General features: G+C 45.5%; 1 protein-coding gene across 2 annotated transcripts in view; it reads left to right on the top strand.

The window, feature by feature from the left end:
• LOC105474606 (G protein subunit gamma 4) overlaps window positions 1-8,194 on the top strand; it is a 96,344-nt gene extending 88,150 nt beyond the window's left edge. For both annotated transcript variants that reach the window (XM_024790611.2, XM_071073961.1), the window contains one exon: window positions 3,661-8,194. In XM_024790611.2, coding sequence (XP_024646379.1) covers window positions 3,661-3,789 — 129 coding nt within the window. In that variant the 3' untranslated portion in view covers window positions 3,790-8,194. The remainder of the gene's footprint in view (window positions 1-3,660) is intronic.
• Window positions 8,195-18,725: the final 10,531 nt, after the last annotated feature.

Consider the following 18,725-nt stretch of genomic DNA (forward strand, 5'->3'; position numbering starts at 1 on the left):
GCAGGAGCCTGTAATTCCAGCTACTCAGAAGGCTGAGGCAGGAAAACTCTTTGAACCCAGGAGGTGGAGGTTACAGTGAGCTGAGATAGCCTTACTGCACTCCAGTCTGGACGACAGAGAGAGACTCCATCTCAAAAGAAAAAAGAAAATTGCTAAAAGAGTAAATTTTACATGTTTTTAACCACAAAGAAAAGTATATGAGGTAATGGATGTGTCAGTTAGCTTGATTTAACCATTCTATAATGTATACATGTATCAAAACATCATGTTGTATACCATAAATATATTCCATTTTTATTTGTCAATTATAAATAAAGAATTGTGCTTTTTTTTTTTTTTTTTTTTTTTTTTTTTGAGACAGGATCTTGCTCTGCCACCCAGGCTGGAGTGGCTGGCTATTTTTTTCATTTTGTGGTAGAGTCTTGTTATGTTGCCCAGGCTAGAATCGTACTTATCAGAAGAATTAAATGGCATAGTACATCTGTTGCATGTAACACAGTGCTGGCACCTGAGAAGCGATCAGTAAATGTAAATGTTAGCTTCTATTTGTATTATGGTTTTATCCAGCTGCCTCCTGAGCTTGTTTAATATGAGCCAGCCACAAGAGATGATCCATTCTGAGTGTGCCAGGAAATCATGTTTCTGGGCCCAGAAGTCCAGTGATTGCCCTCTGGAGAACGGGGGCAGATTCACCAAGGTGTCCACTACTGTGTGGGACTGGACAGGTTATCAGATGCCCGTCTCCTGGCCTCTCATCATGGATCCACAGTGGCGTGCAAGTGTTCTTTTGTGACATTTCAGCACACATGGATTATTATAGTGACTACATCATGTTTGAGATCACAGTGAGATCTTCTAGAGGACCTTGTGCTTTCCCTTGCATCCTTTCAATTAGCTAAAGGGTAGATAGTGAATACTTCCTTCCTGAATGACATAAAGAGGATTATAGAGAATTCAGATGAAACTGGAGCATGCCCAGAAAAAATGAAGTAAATGGGAAGAGTGAAAACTAGAAAACTGGAGAGGGCATGATGGTCAGGCAAGACATTATTTATTTTTTTCTTTTTTTGAGATGGAGTTTCATTCTTATTGCCCAGACAGGAGTGCAGTGGTGCAATCTCAGCTCATTGCAACTTCCAACTCCCAGGTTCAAGCAATTCTCCTGCCTCAGCCTCCTGAGTAGCTGGGATTACAGGTGCCCACCACCACGCCCAGTTAATTTTTTGTATTTTTAGTAGAGACGGGGTTGCACCATGTTGGCCAGGCTGGTCTTGAACTCCTGACTTCAGGCGATGCACCCGCCTTGGCCTCCCAAAGTGCCGGGATTACAAGTGAGCCACTGTGTCCAGCCGAGCCATTCATAAATGGAGCTCCCAGAAGAGCTCACTGGAGTCAGGGGTCCAGACCTAGCAAACCCAAGAGGACAGTGGCTCCTAGAGGAGCAATGTGGTTGTTCCAACACTGCAGCCCTTGTATGTGCTGCCCAGGGGTTGCCAGAAGGGCCACTGGATGAATTTAGTCGCTGTCCTAACATGGTGGCCATGAGGGAGACCCCAGACCTCAGCAGCTTCTGCATCTCTGGGCATGGTGAGAAGCCAGGAGTGGAAACTAAGAAGGTCATGACTCCAGCAGCTGGGGAGGGCACTCGGTTTTCCTTAGAAGGTGGCAGCAAGGGAGGGCTCAATCTCCCAAGCCCAACGGCTCTCAGTTTGCACACTCACCATGTGATTCCATTCTCTTGTGTCCATCACAGCCCTGTGGGCCTCAGAGTCTGTTTCCCTAAGCCTGTGCTCTAGCTCCTTGTGATGGCTTCACAACCCCCCCACAGATTCAGTTTTCCCCTGGGCCTCACCCATCTGGGAAATTCCTATATGGGCGTCCTATAAACCACTGCAAACTTCAAACACTCCTATTAAACCCAACATACACATTTTTAGGATCTTAAATACTGACCATGCTATTAAAGGTAGAATCATAGACATTTTAGAGTAAATTGGGACCTTAGAGCTCTCCAACGCTCCTGAATTTTACAAATGAAGGAAGTGAAGCTCAGAAAGGTTGAGCTACTTACCCAAGGACACACAGCTGGCTCAGGGGAGGGGGTAGAACTAGAAGCCTGATGTTTATAGGAACTCATTTCTCCATGCCACATTCTTAACAAATGTAGGCTTTGTAAGGATTTACATTGACTCATCTGCTAAATTTCAAGTTGATTTATTTGAGTGATGTGTTTAGTTGATTCATTGTATATCTCTTCTGAAATTATTCCTAGCCATTGCTAAAGCGGTTAGGTCTGGGCTGAAAATCAGAAGAATCTCTGTAAAATGTTGAAAGATGAGCCAATTTTTTAAAACCCAGAAGGGAATGTGTATGGCCTGTGTAGCTGGAGTTTTCTAAACATTTTTTTTCTTCATCTGTGGAACATTTTTATCATTCTAGGGAAGATTTAGACATCGAATGTACTAAAAGGATTTCATTTGACTGCTATGTACTTACCCCTGCCTGTAATCCTCTAATAAACACTCGTAGGCAGAACGGCCTAATTGGCAGGATGAGTTAATGCACAGGCCATTTATTTGCCAAGCACATGACACAGACCATGAACAAAATAAGCTCGTAACTGCCTCTCCCTGTTAGCAAATGCTTCTCTGCACTCCACCCTCTCGCAACCTGCTCTTCCTCTGGGCTTGAGCTTGGGGACAGTTTGATGTACAACTGCCATGCACCAGCAGGCTTCAGATGAGCCTGGAAAGAAATGCAGGGGAAAGAACTTTCTGGTCAGGAGAACCTCTCGCCGCAGGGGAGCGGCCACCCCAAGTGAAAACATGTGTGCTGGCCGGGCACGGTGGCTCACGCCTGTAATCCCAGCACTTTGAGAGGCTGAGGAGGGCAGATCACCTGAGGTCAGGAGTTTGAGACTAGCCTGGCCAACATAGTGAAACCCCATCTCTACAAAAAATACAAAAATTAGCTGGGCATGGTGGGTGCCTGTAATCTCAGCTACTTGGGAGGCTGAGGCAGGAGAATCACTTGAACTTGGGAGATGGAGGTTGCAGTGAGCGGGGGTCGTGCCACCGCACTCTAGCCTGGGCAACAGAGTGAGACTCTGCCTCAAAAAATAAATAAATAAAAATTAAAAATAAATAAAAATAAAACATGTATGCTTCTAAAACATAGCTAAATATGAGTTCTGTTGAGGAGGATGAAGTGTCTCTCTGTGTTGGTCACAAGAGTGGATTGCAATAAAACCACTAATAATAATAATAAATATGATCACACTGGCTTGGCCAGGGGCTGCCTTCTGCTTTCTTCTTCCAGAAACGGTTTAGCAAAGTCATTGTGAGACTACTGTCCTGGAGCCTCCACTCCTCACCTACTCAAAAGTATAGCAAGGCTGTTTGAGCCTCCTGCCATCCCTTATTCCTGTCTCCATGCTGACCTGCCTTGCAAGGGCAGCCTCCCTTTCTTGGAGGCACACTTCGAACCAGTCTCCTGGGTTTGCACGAACCCTCCCTCCAGCCTGGGCATGACCTTGTCATAGGCTGTGCGCACTATAAAGCCTATCCTAGGGCTTATCCTCACTCTACGTGGACACCTCTTCCCTGGACCCACTCTGCGAAGGGGCCTTTAACCAAATGCCTGTGCTCTGTGCCCTCATAGGTCTCCCAGGCAGCTGCGGACCTCCTGGCCTACTGTGAAGCTCACGTGCGGGAAGACCCTCTCATCATTCCAGTGCCTGCGTCAGAAAACCCCTTTCGCGAGAAGAAGTTCTTTTGTACCATTCTCTAACTTCATGTGTGATGAAAACGCCTCCTTTTCTGACCTTCAAAGTCCCCTGTAGAGACCATGCATGCTCTAAGCCTTAGGTAGTGAGACCAACACCCATCCCTGCCCAGCCAATGGTGGCCAGGGCTTGTCTTATGTTTTCATCTGTTTACTTCGTGGCATTCAATTTCATTTTTTTCCTTTTCATTTTCATGTTATTTTCATTATTGGCAAAGAAAATCAAAATTTTTATAGCCAAATAACAAATGTGCCATGTAAAAATAAGTCTGGAGTTAAGAGTTTAAAATTTTTAAACATCAATTTCCAAGTTTATATCATATGAATACATTTCAGGGGATAACTTATTTTAAAAAAAAAAAACATGCCTAAATATCTTTTATTTGCAATATTCAGTATCAAATTAGAGCATTTTGGCCAACTGAAACATATAACGTTCTCATCTCCTTTCCTGGAGAAAGCAGCTGCAGAGGTTCTCTAGTTCCTGCATTTCCATCATCCTAGTGAAAAGACAACCCACAGGATTGGAATGGTTTTCTTTTGTTTGTTGTTGTTGTGGTGGTGGTGGTGGTGGTGTTGAGACAGAGTCTTGCTCCGTTGCCCAGGCTGGAGTGCAGTGGTGCGACCTCAGCTCACTGCGACCTCCACCTCCTGGGTTCAAGCGATTCTCCTGCCTCAGCCTCCTGAGTAGCTGGGATTACAGGCATGCACCACCATGCCCAGCTAATTTTTTGTATTTTTAATAGAGACAGGGTTTCACCATGTTGGTCAGGCTGGTCTCAAATGCCTGATTTTGTGATCCACCCGCCTCAGCCTCCCAAAGCGCTGGGGTTACAGGCGTGAGCCACCGCGCCCAGCCGTGGAATGGTTTTCTTAACGTATCCTCCCGGGGCCATGGTGGATGTCCCTTGTTTCAGTGGTCCTGCAAAGATAGATGGTGGGCAGACACTGAAGTCAACTTGACTGTAAAAGTACCCCATGCCGTTGATATCTGTAGCAGACCTGTGGGTGCGGTCTCCCCTCTCCAAATGCCACCTCTTCCTGCTCCCTCCTCTTTTGGCTCCTACTTAGTAGTTCCATTGTGGGCTGCAGTAATATAAGCACCTGTTCTGGACACAGCGCTGGGCCCGCTGGGGTTTTACTAGGGCAGTCCCTCCTCTGCAGGAGTGAGTCATGGTGACAGCAGCCCCCTGTGTGCCCCCTAGTCATCTGAGCATTGGTGTGCATTAAGGTACTTAATCTTCCAACAATAAATACCATAAGTGCATGTCTGTTTTGTTTTATTTTATTCATCTTTTTGAGACAGAGTCTTGCTCTGTTGCCCAGGCTGGAATGCAATGGCACAATCTCAGCTCACTGCAACCTCCACTCCCAGGTTCAAATGATCCTCACGTCTCAGCCTCCCTAGTAGCTGGGATGACAAGCGCAGGCCAGCACATCTGGCTCATTTTTGTATTTTTAGTAGAGACGGGCTTTCACCATGTTGGCCAGGCTGATCTCCAACTCCTGGCCTCAAGTGATCTGCCCACCTCGGCCTCCCAAAGTGCTGGGATTATAGGTGTGAGTCAGTGCACCCGGCCATATGTCTGTTTTAGAGTGAGGGGAAACTGAGGCACAAAAAGTTTATGTAGTTTGCCCAAGGTTACCCATGGTAAGCAGAAAAACTGGGGTTTGAGGGCAGGCAGCCCGGCCCCAGAGTTCCCTTAGCCCCCTGAACTGTGCTACCTTCCAGGTCTACCTGTTTGCAGGTAGGGAGACCCGCAAACTATCTTAACTGCACACCGTGAAGCAAACACCTTTTTTGCACCAACCCATGGCACACTTCACCTCCCACGTTCACCAGGAGGAAGCCGAATTCTGGCAGTTTAAGGAAGGTGATTCATGGATGCCCCAAGGAAAGGCTAGACATTGATGAATTAGCTCTTGGATTGTCTAAGATCAACCTGAAGGCCCTACCTAAACCAAACTCATATGACCCCGATGAAAGAGGAGAATACGCTGTGGGAGCAGAGCTCTTTGCCTAAGTTTGTTCTATTCTGTTTATTTGGAAACTGCCTGTCTCCCTAGTTCTGACCAAGACTTGCTGTGTGATACAGAGCAGGCCATTGTGTGCCTGAAATGTTCTAACCTGCAAATTGGGCTTAATGGTAATTATCCTGCCTTTCTGTCTGAGAGGAAACAGAGATGCGACATAGATGAAAGCTCTGATTATCATTTAAAACAAATAAATGTACTAAATGCCATGGTATAATATAGGGAAGAATGGATGACTTCAAAGAGACCATGGTTCTGTTGGATGAATAAAATTGCCTGCAAAGAGGCACATATAATTTTCAGATCAATTAATGACTTGCTGCCCTCGTAAATGGATTTAGGACATTTTTATTCCTTGCTTCTTTTGTTAAAACCCATTCTGAGTTTCATTATCAGCTCACTGATAATATCAGTGTTGTTAAGATGCTCAAACTAGAGCAGAATTGTATGCTGGATGTGACGCTAAGACCTCAGATCCTTTGATAGTGCAGTTTATGACCAGGATCTCTTTATTCTGTGGTTCACGCCAACATCATTAACCCGATGAAGCAAAGCACAAGTCACAAAAGCACATCAGAGAAGCTGAGAAAGTGGGACAGCACAGAGAGCATCAAAATCAGGTCAAAAAAATGCTGCTTTCCTCTTCCACCAAACTTTCTCTGCGTTGTTTTTACATGTCCCGTCCCTCCAGATTCAGGCTCCCTTTTGTTCTCTCTCCTTTTCCTTTTCCTCCTCTCTTCCTTACCTCCCCCTATGAGATGCTTTTCTGTCCTTTTATTGCACCTCTTCCAGACCTATGTCATTTTGAGATGGGTCACCCTTCCTAGAGTGGTCGTGAACCCAGCTTCCACTTCTTTTTTTTGTTTTTGAGACAGTCTTGCTCTGTCGTCCAGGCTGGAGTGCAGTGGCGCCATCTCGGCTCACTGCAACCTCCACCTCCTGGGTTCAAGCGATTCTCGTGTCTCAGCCTCCCGAGGAGCTGGGATTACAGGCACCCACCACCACACCTGGCTAATTTTTGTATTTTTAGTAGAGACAGAGTTTCACCATGTTGGCCACGCTCGTCTCAAACCCTTGACCTCAAGTGGTCCGCCCGCCTTGGCCTCCCGAAGTGCTGGGATTACAGGCGTGAGCCACCGCACCTGGCCTAGCTCCCTCTTCTTAGATGCAGATTTCTGCACATGAGCTATGAGATCCACAGACATGTCACTGAGCTCCCCCACTCTGTCAGTGGAAGATGAATGGAATAAAGCCTGCTTGCATTATGGAGTGCAGCTGTGAGGACAGTTGTCATTTTTGTGTTTTCAGCTTAACCGTCCAGCATCTCCCCTCCCTTCCTATAGCAGGGACATCATGCCTTAGATATAACCTTAGTGGTGTGTAGTACCCACCGTGGAAGCTGAAGAAGGGAGGTATTCCCTGTCTCTCAGGCACACCCTGCTTCCAGCCCCATACCAGTCGGGAAGTGGTCATTGACCTGGGGTGGACTACCTGGACCCTTGCTTGGGGCTATGAGCCTGGAGAATGTGACACAGAAATGAAGGGATGCTGAGACTCATTTCAAGGAAGTCACCGTGGTCCGGGGTTGGTAGTCATCCAGTAAGGCAGGTGTCTAGGGCTGGCAGGCTGAAGGGATGGTGTGTCCACTGGTAGCAATGTCCAGGGATGGCAGGGTCCTGGGAATGTCATTTCTGCTCCACTCACTGGACTTGCTGAGCTGTCTCCGCCTCCACCTATCTTCCTACAGATCTCCCTTCTAGTTTTCTGTCAATTCTTTAAGCCAGCAAACTCCTTCCAGTACATTCCTTATTCTTTCATGAAATAGCCTGAGTTGGATGTAAATATATATGACCTAACAATCCCACCCCTAGGTGTATACCCAACAGAAGTGCGTACATGTGTTCATCCAGAGAAACGCCCTAAATCTTCACAAAAACTCTCTCCATAATAACCCCAAACGGGAAAGCACCCAAATGCCCATGTTGGTTGGATAAGCACATTAGGGTATATTCACACAATGGAATCCCAGACTGCAATGAGAATGAGCTGCAACTCCACCCCCAGCTTGGAGTGTATTCACCAACCCAGTGGTGAACAAGATAAGGCAAAAATGCACCATAGGATTCCATTTATATAAAGTATAAAACCCAAAACTCATCCTTGTGGTTGCAAGTAGAGATCAGTCCTAAGAAGAGAGTAACCAGAAGAGGGACATGAGGTGCTGGGTGCTTCTGGGATGTTCTGTTTCTTGATCTGGTTGCCAGTTACCTGGGTGCGTTCCGTTTGTGAACATTCTTGGAGCTGTACACTTTTGATTTGGGCACTTTTCTGTGTGTATGTTATACTTTAATAAAAAGTTGGGTTTTGTGACTTGCAATCAGGAATCCTACCTTTTTTTTTTTTTTTTTTTTTTTGGCACTTTGCTCAAATTTTTACTCCTCTTTAGATACCATTAACATCACATTAATGATAACTAGCATCGCTAGTGGGGCATTTTAAGAGCATGCTTGACATCATTTTAAAGTACAAACTATGATCCTCAGCTATCTGGATGGAGAATAGGCCATCAGCACCACGCAGGTGGGGCCCTGTGAACAAGATGCGCAAACTCTGTGGAATTTGTGTCTTTCGGGAAGACAGTGAGGGATCCCCCTGGGAGTTCCCATGTGATGATGGAGATGCTGTCCTCTCAGGCTCTCCTGCCTTCTGACCATCAGGAATGGATGGAGGAGGTGGCCTGCTGCAAAACCCTGTCATCAGACACCACCGTTGAGGAGGGAGCTGCAGCACAGGCCCCAGGGGGCTCATCTATGACACCTCTGAATGCAAGCTCAGATGCCCAGGTCACCCAGCCCATAGGTGTTAATACACTGGGGCTGGAACACCGATGGCCACTCTGCTCACATCCCTGGGGGCTCTGGCCCTGTTTCTGAACCTCGGATTGTTTCTGAGCATCTCCTAGGGCATCTCTCTTGTTCTCAGCTACCAAGCAGCCTCTGCCATCTCCCTGTGGCAGCTCTGGCGTGTTGAGTTCCAGGGCAATCACAGAGCAGTTTCACGCTGGGACCCCACGACATGAGTCAAAAGGGCTTGCCTCTGATCCTCAGCTCCAGCCCCCATGGAACTCAACCACAAATCTGCCCATTGTCAGCAGCCCCCCTGCTGCTGGGAGCCAGGGGAGCGAGCAAACCAAAGGGCAGAAGGAAGTTTGTTCTGGTGACTCTTCAGATTTGAGATGAAAATAATAAGAGTAATAACAAGCAACACTGATCTGATGTCAGAGGTGTGTGAACCAAAGCAACTCCATCTTGAACAGGAGCTGGGTAAAATGAGGCTGAACCCTACTGGGCTGCATTCCCAGATGGTTAAGGCACTCTAAGTCACAGGATGAGATAGGAGGTCGGCTCAAAATACAGGTCATAAAGACCTTACTGATAAAACAGGTTGCAGTAAAGAAGCTGGCTAAATCCTAGCAAAACCAAGACGGCCACAAGAGTGACCTCTCTGGTTGTCCTCCTTGCTACACTCCCATCAGCGCCACGACAGTTTACAAATGCCATGGCAACATCAGGAAGTTACCCTATATGGCCTAAAAAGAGGAGGCATGAATAATCCACCCCTTATTTGGCATATCATCAAGAAATAACCATAAAAATGGGCAACCAGCAGCCCACGGGGCTGCTCTGTCTACGGAGTAGCCATTCTCTTATTCCTTTACTTTCTTAATAAACTTGCTTTCTCTTTGCACTGCAGACTCGCCCTGAATTCTCTCTTGCGTGAGATCCAAGAACCCTCTCCCGAGGTCTGGATCAGGATCCCTGTTCTGTAACACTGAGAAGAACATGGATGATAGCAATCCATTAGACAGAATTATTCACACTTACTTCTCCTCAGCTCTTCAGGGGGTAAGACACCAGGTCATGGGCGAGGTTTTTTGTTTTGTTGTTTTTTTCTTGAGACGGGATCTCATTCTGTTGTGCAGGCCAGAGTACAGTGACGCCATCACAGCTCACTGCAGCCTCGAGTCCCTGGGCTCAAGCGATCCTCCGGCCTCAGCCTCCTGAGTAGCTGGGACTACAGGTGCACGCCACCATGCCAGGCTAATTTATTTTTATTTTTTTGTAGAGACAGGGTCTCACTATATTGCCTGGGTTAGTCTTGAACTCCTGGCCCACCTCTGCCTCCTAAGCACTGGGATTACAGGTGGGAGCCACCATGCCCTGCCATGGGCTGTTTTCATGAAAGATCAGAGGATGCCCTCTAACCCCCAGCTTCCAGCCGCATCTCCTGGGTGGCACAGGATGTGCTCTGCCATCCTCAGGATGTAGGCCCAGAGCAGCAAAGGTAGAGGATGAGCTGGGCGTCTGCCCAGTTTTAATGCTTTTGTTGATGTGTGGACAAGCCAGCGACACATTACTACCATCCTGCATTCCATCTGGTTTCTAGGAAAACCCTCACAACTTGATTCCGTTTCAGCTATACATAATGTACTAACTTGTAAATGTTCAAACCCACATACGATCATTAACCGCATGCTGGTATTGTAACCACTTACTTCAAAGATTCCCTAGTGACCCAGGGTGGCCTCCAAGGCCCTGCCTGCCCTGACTCCTACTTACTCTCCAGCATCCCTTTCACACCTCACTCCCCCGAGAACCCTGTGCTCCATCCCCACCGGCCATGATTCAAGCCCACCTACTAGCCATGCTCCCTGCTGGACAAGGCCTTTGCACCTGCAGCTTCCTCTGCCTGGCACACTCTTCCCTCCTCTCTTTGCCAGATGGACTGATTTGGTAGATCTTGACTCAAGCATCACTGAAGACTCAAGCCTTCTCTGACCTCTCTGACGAGGTCCAATCTATCTCTAGGTTCTTATTCACTGTGAGGCTCTCCTTTGAGGCCCTTGTCATGGTTGCAGTTTGACATCTGTGTAAGTGATGACTCAAAGAAGATCTGTCTCCCCCACGATGCCATAAACCCTCTGAGGCCCGGGGTTCTGGCTGTGAAAGGAAAAGAAATCTCCCCAAAATCACTAAGCCAGAGGGAAGGGTCAAGCTGGGAACTGCCTCGGGCAAACCTGTCTCCCACTCTATTCCTAAATAAGATAGTTACATACACACCACCACCCCCACCACCAGTCCCCCAACCCCCACGCACTCCCTCACAATTTGCCCGCAAGGAAATTCCTTGCGGACAAAGGACAGGCAGAAGTCAAAGTCATCCCTTTACTCGTGTGAGACAAATGCACATCCGATCTGCTTGCTCTGCCCTATTGTTTCACTAAGCCAGAGTAGGCATAAGTGACTATTCCTGTAAATCAGCAGTCCCCAACCTTTTTGGCACCAGGGGCTGGTTTTGTGGAAGACAATTCTTCCATGCATGTGGGGTGAGGGGCATGGTTTCAGATGAAACTGTTCCACCTTGGATCATCAGGCGTTCGAGTCTCATAAGGAGCAACCTAGGTCCCTCCCATGCACTGTTCACATAGGGTTCACCCTCCTATTAGAATCTAATGCTGCCACAGGTCTGGCAGGAGGCAGAGCTCAGGCAGCAATGCTCACTGGCCGCTCACCTCCTGCTTCCTAACAGGCCACAGATCCATACAGGTCTGTGGCCTGGGAGTTGGAGACCCCTGCTGTAAACTGTTTATTCGGCGAAAGGCTAATCAGAAACTCAAAAGCATGCAACAGTCTGTCTCTTATCTACCTAGGAGCTGGAAGCCCCCTCCCCACTTTGAGTTGTCCTGCCTTTCTGGACTGAACCAATGTATATCTTACATATATTGACTGATGTCTCATGTCTCCCTAAAACGTATAAAATCAAGCTGTGCCCCGACCACCTTGGGCATATGTCATCAGGACCTCCTGAGGCTGTGTCATGGGTGTGTTCTTAACCCTGGCAAAATAAACTTTCTAAATTGGTTGAGACCTGTCTTGGATACCATTTGGTTTATAGGTTTTACTCATTCCCAGCACCAAACATATCATCTGGCACATGATAGCAATCAGAAAGTATTATCTGAATAAAGGCATGAAAGTTACTACTAGTCCTTTCTTGACACTAAGTGCTTCTCCTTAGGGGTGTGAATGAACCCTTAGAAGACTGAAATAGTAACCAAGGAAAGGGGGCAGGGGAACCAATATTTGTTGAGTGCAAACATGTGCCAAGTCTTGAGCAAAGGAGTTAACTTATTTTTCCCCCCTGAGATGGAGTCTCACTCTGTCACCCAGGCTGGAGTGCAGTGGCACAATCTCGGCTCATTGCAACCTCCACACCCCAGGTTCAAGCGATTCTCCTGCCTCAGCCTCTCAAGTAGCTGGGATTACAGGCGCGCACCACCATGTCCGGCTAATTTTTGTATTTTTAGTAGAGATGGGGTTTCACCATGTTGGCCAGGCCAGTCTTGAACTCCTGACCTCAGATGATCTGCCTGTCTCAGCCTCCCAAAGTGCTAGGGTTACAGGCGTGAGCCACTGTGCCCAGCCAGGAGTTAAGTTTTTTAATCCTTACAAAATTGAATTATGATATTCTTTATCCCATTTGGTAGATGTATGTTCCTCATATAAATATGAGGAAGCTGAGTTTCGGCTGGGTGCAGTGTCTCACACCTGTAATCTCAGTGCTCTGGAAAGCCGAGGTGGGCAGATTGCTGGAGCTCAGAAGTTCAAGACCAGCCTGGTCAACACAGCAAGACCCCCATCTCTACAAGAAATTTAAAAATTAGCCAGGCATGGTAATGCATGTCTGTAGTTAAAGCAACTCAGGAGGCTGAGGCAGGAGGATCACATGGGATCAGGAGGTCAAGGCTGCAGTAAGCTGAGATCATGCCACTGCACTCCAGCCTGGGCAGCAGAGAGAGATGCTGTCTCAAAGAAAGAGAAACAGAGAAAAGAAAAGAAACTGAATTCAAATTAAGTAACTTGCCAGATGTTAGACAACTACTAAGTGACTGAATTTGAATTTGAATCAGTCCACCTGACAACACCACTACCCTGCCTGTTGTCTCGGCCAGGCACAGTGGCTCACATCTGTAATCCCAGCACTTTGGGAGGCAGAGGAAGGCAGATTACCTGAGGTCGGGAATTCAAGACCAGCCTGGCCAACATGGAGAAACCCCGTTTCTACTAAAAATACGAAATTACCTAGGCATGGTGGCGTGTGCCTGTAATCCCAGCTACTCAGGAGACTGAGGCACGAGAATCGCTTGAACCCAGAAGGCGGAGGTTGCGGTAAGCCGAGATCGCGCCATTGCCCTCCAGCCTGGGCAACAAGAGTGAAATTCAAAAAAGTCTCAAAAAAAAAGAAAAAAAAAAATAGAACCAAAAGGCTCTCATCTCCTCCATATCTCATTTAAAGAAAAAATACAAAGTCAGGCACAGTGGCTCATGCCTGTAATCCCAGCACTTTGGGAGGCCAAGGCAGGCAGATCACTTGAGTTCAGGAGTTCAAGACCATCCTGGCCAATATGGTGAAACCCTGTCTCCAAGAAAAATACAAAAATTAGCCAGCATGGTGACGCGTGCTTGTAATCCCAGCTACTTGGGAGGCTGAGGCAGGAGAATTGCCTGAACCCGGGAGGCGGAGGTTGTAGTGAGCTGAGATTGAACCACTGCACAACCTCTTTACTGTTCCAGTAGAATCTACTGCTCAACGTTCTTTACAACCGCAGGCTTTCATGGACTTCACGTTATCATTGGATCAACATTTCTCACTATCCGCCCCCTCAGTCAATTAAAATTCCACTTTCCATCCAGCCACCACTTTGGCTTTGAAGCCGCCGTCTGATATTGACTGATTTGTAGACGTAGAATGACTATTCTTACACATCTCTGTCTACTGATGAGGATCCTACTCTTTTAGTGTAAACAGTACCATTGACTTCCAATCAATTAGTTTCAATAATATACAAAAGAGAGTAATCAACCTGACACTAGCCCTAGCAACCAACACCTTACTGGCCCTACTACTAATAATAATCGCATTTTGGCTCCCACAACGTAATACTTATATAGAAAAATCCAGTCCCTATGAATGCAGATTTGACACAGTAGCCTCCGCCTGCCTCCTCTTTTCTGTAAAATTCTTCCTAGTAGCCATTGCATTCCTCCTTTTTGACTCACAGATCGCTCTCCTACTACCCCTGTCATGAGCCCTTCAAACAACCAACCTGACACTAATAATCAGCACGGTCCCTATACTAGTTACCATTTTAATCCTAGGCTTGACTTACGAATGAGCCCAAAAAGGATTAGACCGAGATGAATCAGTAAACAGTTTAAGTCAAAATAAATGATTTTTACTCATTAGATTGTGATAGACCATATTTACCAAATGCCCTTATTAGCATACACCATATCACTGCCAGAGATACTAGTCTATTGATCCCACCTAGTATCATCCCTGCTATGCCTAGAAGGCATAATGCTATCGATAGTTATCATAAATACTCTCATAGCTTTAAACATACATTTCACTCTAGCACCCATAAAACCAGTCGTCCTCCTAGTATTTGCTCCCTGCGAAGCCACAGTGGGCTTTGCCTTACTAGTTTCAATCTCCAACACATAGGGCCTGGATTACATACAAAATCTAAATTTACTTCAATGCTAAAAATTATTATTCCAACAATTATACTGTTACCAATGACATGATTCTCTAAAAATTCTGTAATCTGAATCAACATGGTTATTCACTGCCTGTTCATCAGCCTCATCAGCCTACTATTTTTTTTTTTTTTTGAGACAGAGTCTTGCTCAGTTGCCCAGACTGGAGTGCAGTGGTGTGATCTCGGCTCACTGCAAGCTCAGCCTCCCAGGTTCGTGCCATTCTCCTGCCTCAGCCTCCTGAGTAGCTGGGACTACAGGCGTTCGCCACCACGCCCGGCTAATTTTTTTGTATTTTTAGTAGAGACAGGGTTTCACCGTGTTAGCCAAGATCATCTCAATCTCCTGACCTCATGATCCACCCGTCTTGGCCTCCCAAAGTGCTGGGATTACAGGCATGAGCCACTGCGCCCAGCCCAGCCTACTATTTTTTTTAACCAATTCAACGATAACCTGTACAACCTCTCATTAATTTTCTCTTCTGACCCACTGATGTCACCCCTTCTGATCTTAATAGCCTGTCTACTGCCTCTTACAGTTCTAGCAAGCCACTATCACCTGTCCAACGAATCACCCCCAGGAAAAAAGCTCTATATTTCTATATTGATTTCCCTACTGACTTTTTTAATCAGAGCATTCACAGCCACAGAACTAATTATATTTTATATCCCCTTTGAAGCCACACTAGTTCCTACCCTAATTATCATCACCCACTGAGGCAACCAACCAGAACGCTTCAATGCAAGCTCATAGTTCTTATTTTACACACTAGTAGGATCCCTTCCTCTACTTGTAACACTTGTTTATACTCAAAATAACTCAGGTTCACTAAACATGCTAGTAATAATACTTACTACCCAAGAGCTCTTAGCCTCCTGATCTGACAATCCTATATGACTAACCTGTATCATAGGTTTTATAGTAAAAACACCTTTATACAGATTTCACCTATGACTCCCCAAAGCCCACATAGAAGCCCCTATTGCGGGCTCAATAGTACCTGAAGCAGTACTCCTAAAGCTAGGTGGCTACAGTATAATACGACTTACTCTTATCCTCAATTCCCTAACAGAACATATAGCATACCCTTTCCTCATACTGTCCCTATGAGGGATAGTTGACAAGCTCTATTTGTCTATGACAAACTAATCTAAAATCACTTTTTGCTTACTTCTCTGTAAGCCACATAGCACTTGTTATCATGGCTATCCTCATTCAGAGCTCTTGAAGCTTAACAGGTGCAGTCACCCTCCTAATTGCTCATGGACTCGCTTCAGCCTTACCATTCTGCCTAGCAAATTCAAACTGCGAGTGGGTCCATAGGCAAACCCTATTACTTACCAAAGGCCTTCAAACACTGCTTCCACTAATAGCCTTTTGATGACTTCTAGCAAATCTTACTAACCTTACCTTACCCCGTACCATTAATCTAGTAGAACTCTTTGTGACTATGGCCTCATTCTCCTGATCTAATATCACTATTATGCTTCTAGGACTTAATATACTAGTTACAGCCCCTTACTCCCTAAATATGCTAATCACAACACAACGAGGGACACTTGCATATTATATTAACGGTATTAAACCTTCCTTTACATGAGAAAATACATTAATACTTATACATCTTGTGTCTATCTTCCTATTATCCTTAAACCCTAAAATTATTATGGGGTTTGCATGCTATAGCTATAGTTCAACCAAAACATTAGATTGTAGATCTAATAATAGAAGCCTGCAACTTCTTACCTACCGAGAAAGGATGCAAGAACTGCTGACTCATGCCCCCATGCCTAACAACATGACTTCTCAACTTTTAAAGGATTCGAGTCATCCGTTGGTCCTCGGAGCCCAAAACACTGGTGCAACTCCAAATAAAAGCAACAAACATGTGTTCTTCCACTGCTATAACATCCCTAATCCCCTTAATCTTACGGATTCCCATTACCTTACCCAACCCCCCGCCAAAAAGGTTCATACCCAAATTACGTAAAAACATCTATCGCATGCGCCTTCATTGTTAGCCTCATCCCTACAACAATGTTGATATGCACAGACCAAGAAGTCATTATCTCAGACTGACACTGAATGATAATCCAAACTCTCAAACTCTCACTAAGCTTCAGGCTAGACTAATTCTCCACAATATTTGTCCCAGTAACACTATTCGTTACCTGATCTATTATAGAATTCTCAATATGACATATAAACTCAGACCCTAACATTAAATCAATTATTCAAATACTTACTTATTTTCCTTATCACAATATTAATTCTGGCTACCGCCAACAACCTCTTTCAGCTCTTTATTGAATGAGAAGGCGTAGGAATCATGTCTTTCTTACTAATCGGCCGATGGTACGGCCAAGCAGATGCTAATACAGCAGCCAAGCAGTTCTGTACAACCGCGTCGGCAATATTGGCTTTATTTCCGCTATAGCATGATTCCTCTTGTCCTCCAACACATGAGAATTTCAACAAACATTTATTCTACACCCTATCCCCAACTCCCTTCCATTAATTAGCCTTCTCTTGGCAGTAGCGGGAAAGTTAGCTCAATTCGGCCTCCATCCCTGACTCCCATCTGCCATAGAAGACGCAGCCCCAGTCCCAGCCCTACTCCACTCTAGCACTGCAGTTGTAGCAGGAGTATTCCTGCTCATCTGCTTCTACTCTTTAGTAGAAAATAACATATCAATCCAAGCCTTTACATTATGTCTGGGGGGTATTGCTACCTTATTCACAGCAATCTGTGCTGTAACACAGAATGACATCAAAAAAAATCATAGCATTCTCCACCTCGAGCCAGTTAGGACTTATAATAGTCACGATTGGCACTAATCAGCCGCATCTAGCATTCCTCCACATCTGCACTCATGCCTTTTCCAAACCTATATTATTTATATGTTCAGGGTCCCTCATCCATAACCTCAGTGATGAACAAGACATCCGAAAAATAGGAGGGCTATTCAAGGCTCTACCCCTCACTTCCTCCTCCCTTATTATCAGCAGCCTCGCACTTACAGGTATGCCTTTCCTCACAGGCTTTTACTCCAAAGACCTCATCATCGAAACCACAAATACATCATACACCAATGCCTGAGCCCTTTCTGTTATGCTTATTGCCACGTCCTTGACAGCTGTCTACAGCACCCGTATTATTTTCTTCGCTCTAATAGGGCAAGCTTGCTTCATGACTCTGGTTATTATTAACAAAAATAACCCCTTCCTAATTAACTCAATTAAACACCTAACAATTAGCAGCATCTTCGCAGGATTCCTCATCACCAACAGTATTATTCCTGCTTCATCCCCCCAAAACAACCATATCACTCCACTTGAAGCTCACAGCCCTAGGTGTGACCACCTTAGGCTTCTTACTAGCAATGGAGCTTAATCTCATAACTAATAACCTTAAACTAAAATATCCACTGCAGACATTCAACTTCTCCAATATACTAGGATTTTATTCAGTCACAATTCACCATACAACCCCCAGCTCAAACCTATCCACAAGCCAAAATCTGGCTTCACTACTATTAGACCTAATTTGACTAGAAAGGTGTATAACAAAGACCATTTCACAAACCCAAATTTCAGCCTCTGTTCCATCTCTACTCAAAAAGGCCTAATTAAACTCTACTTTCTTGCTTTTTTTATCCCATCCCTTTTAACCCTACTCCTAATTATCTAATACATTACCCCGAATAATTTCAATCGCAACATAAATACTAACAAATAGTGATCCACCAGCAACTACCACTATTCAACACCTGTAACTATACAAGGCAGCCACACCCACAGAATCTTCACACAACAACCCCACCCCCTCCCCCTCAAAATCATCCAACTCTCTACGCTATTAAAATTCATCATGACCCCCACCCTATCATGCTCAACTAGTCACCAAACCGACACCAACCCCATTAATAGTTCTAATAGTAAAGCCCGTCAGATGTCAATACTTGACCCTCACGTTTCAGGATATTCCTCAGCAGCCATCGCCATGGTATAGCCAAAAACAACCATCAAGCCACCCAAGTGAATCAAAAAGACTATCTACCCCACAAAAGCCCCACCAAAAGTCAACACAATACCACAACCTACAGCACCACTAACAATCAGCCCTAGGCCCCCATAAATAGGAGAAGGTTTCGAAGAGAAACCTACAAACCCTATAACCAAAAGGACACTTAACAGAAATATAGAATATGCCACTATTCCCACACGGACTATGACAAATAACATGAAAAACCATCGTTGTACTTCAACTAGAAGAACACTAATGGTCAATACCCGCAAAACACA

Source organism: Macaca nemestrina, chromosome 1, assembly GCF_043159975.1.
Source record: "Macaca nemestrina isolate mMacNem1 chromosome 1, mMacNem.hap1, whole genome shotgun sequence".
Taxonomy (NCBI): domain Eukaryota; kingdom Metazoa; phylum Chordata; class Mammalia; order Primates; family Cercopithecidae; genus Macaca; species Macaca nemestrina.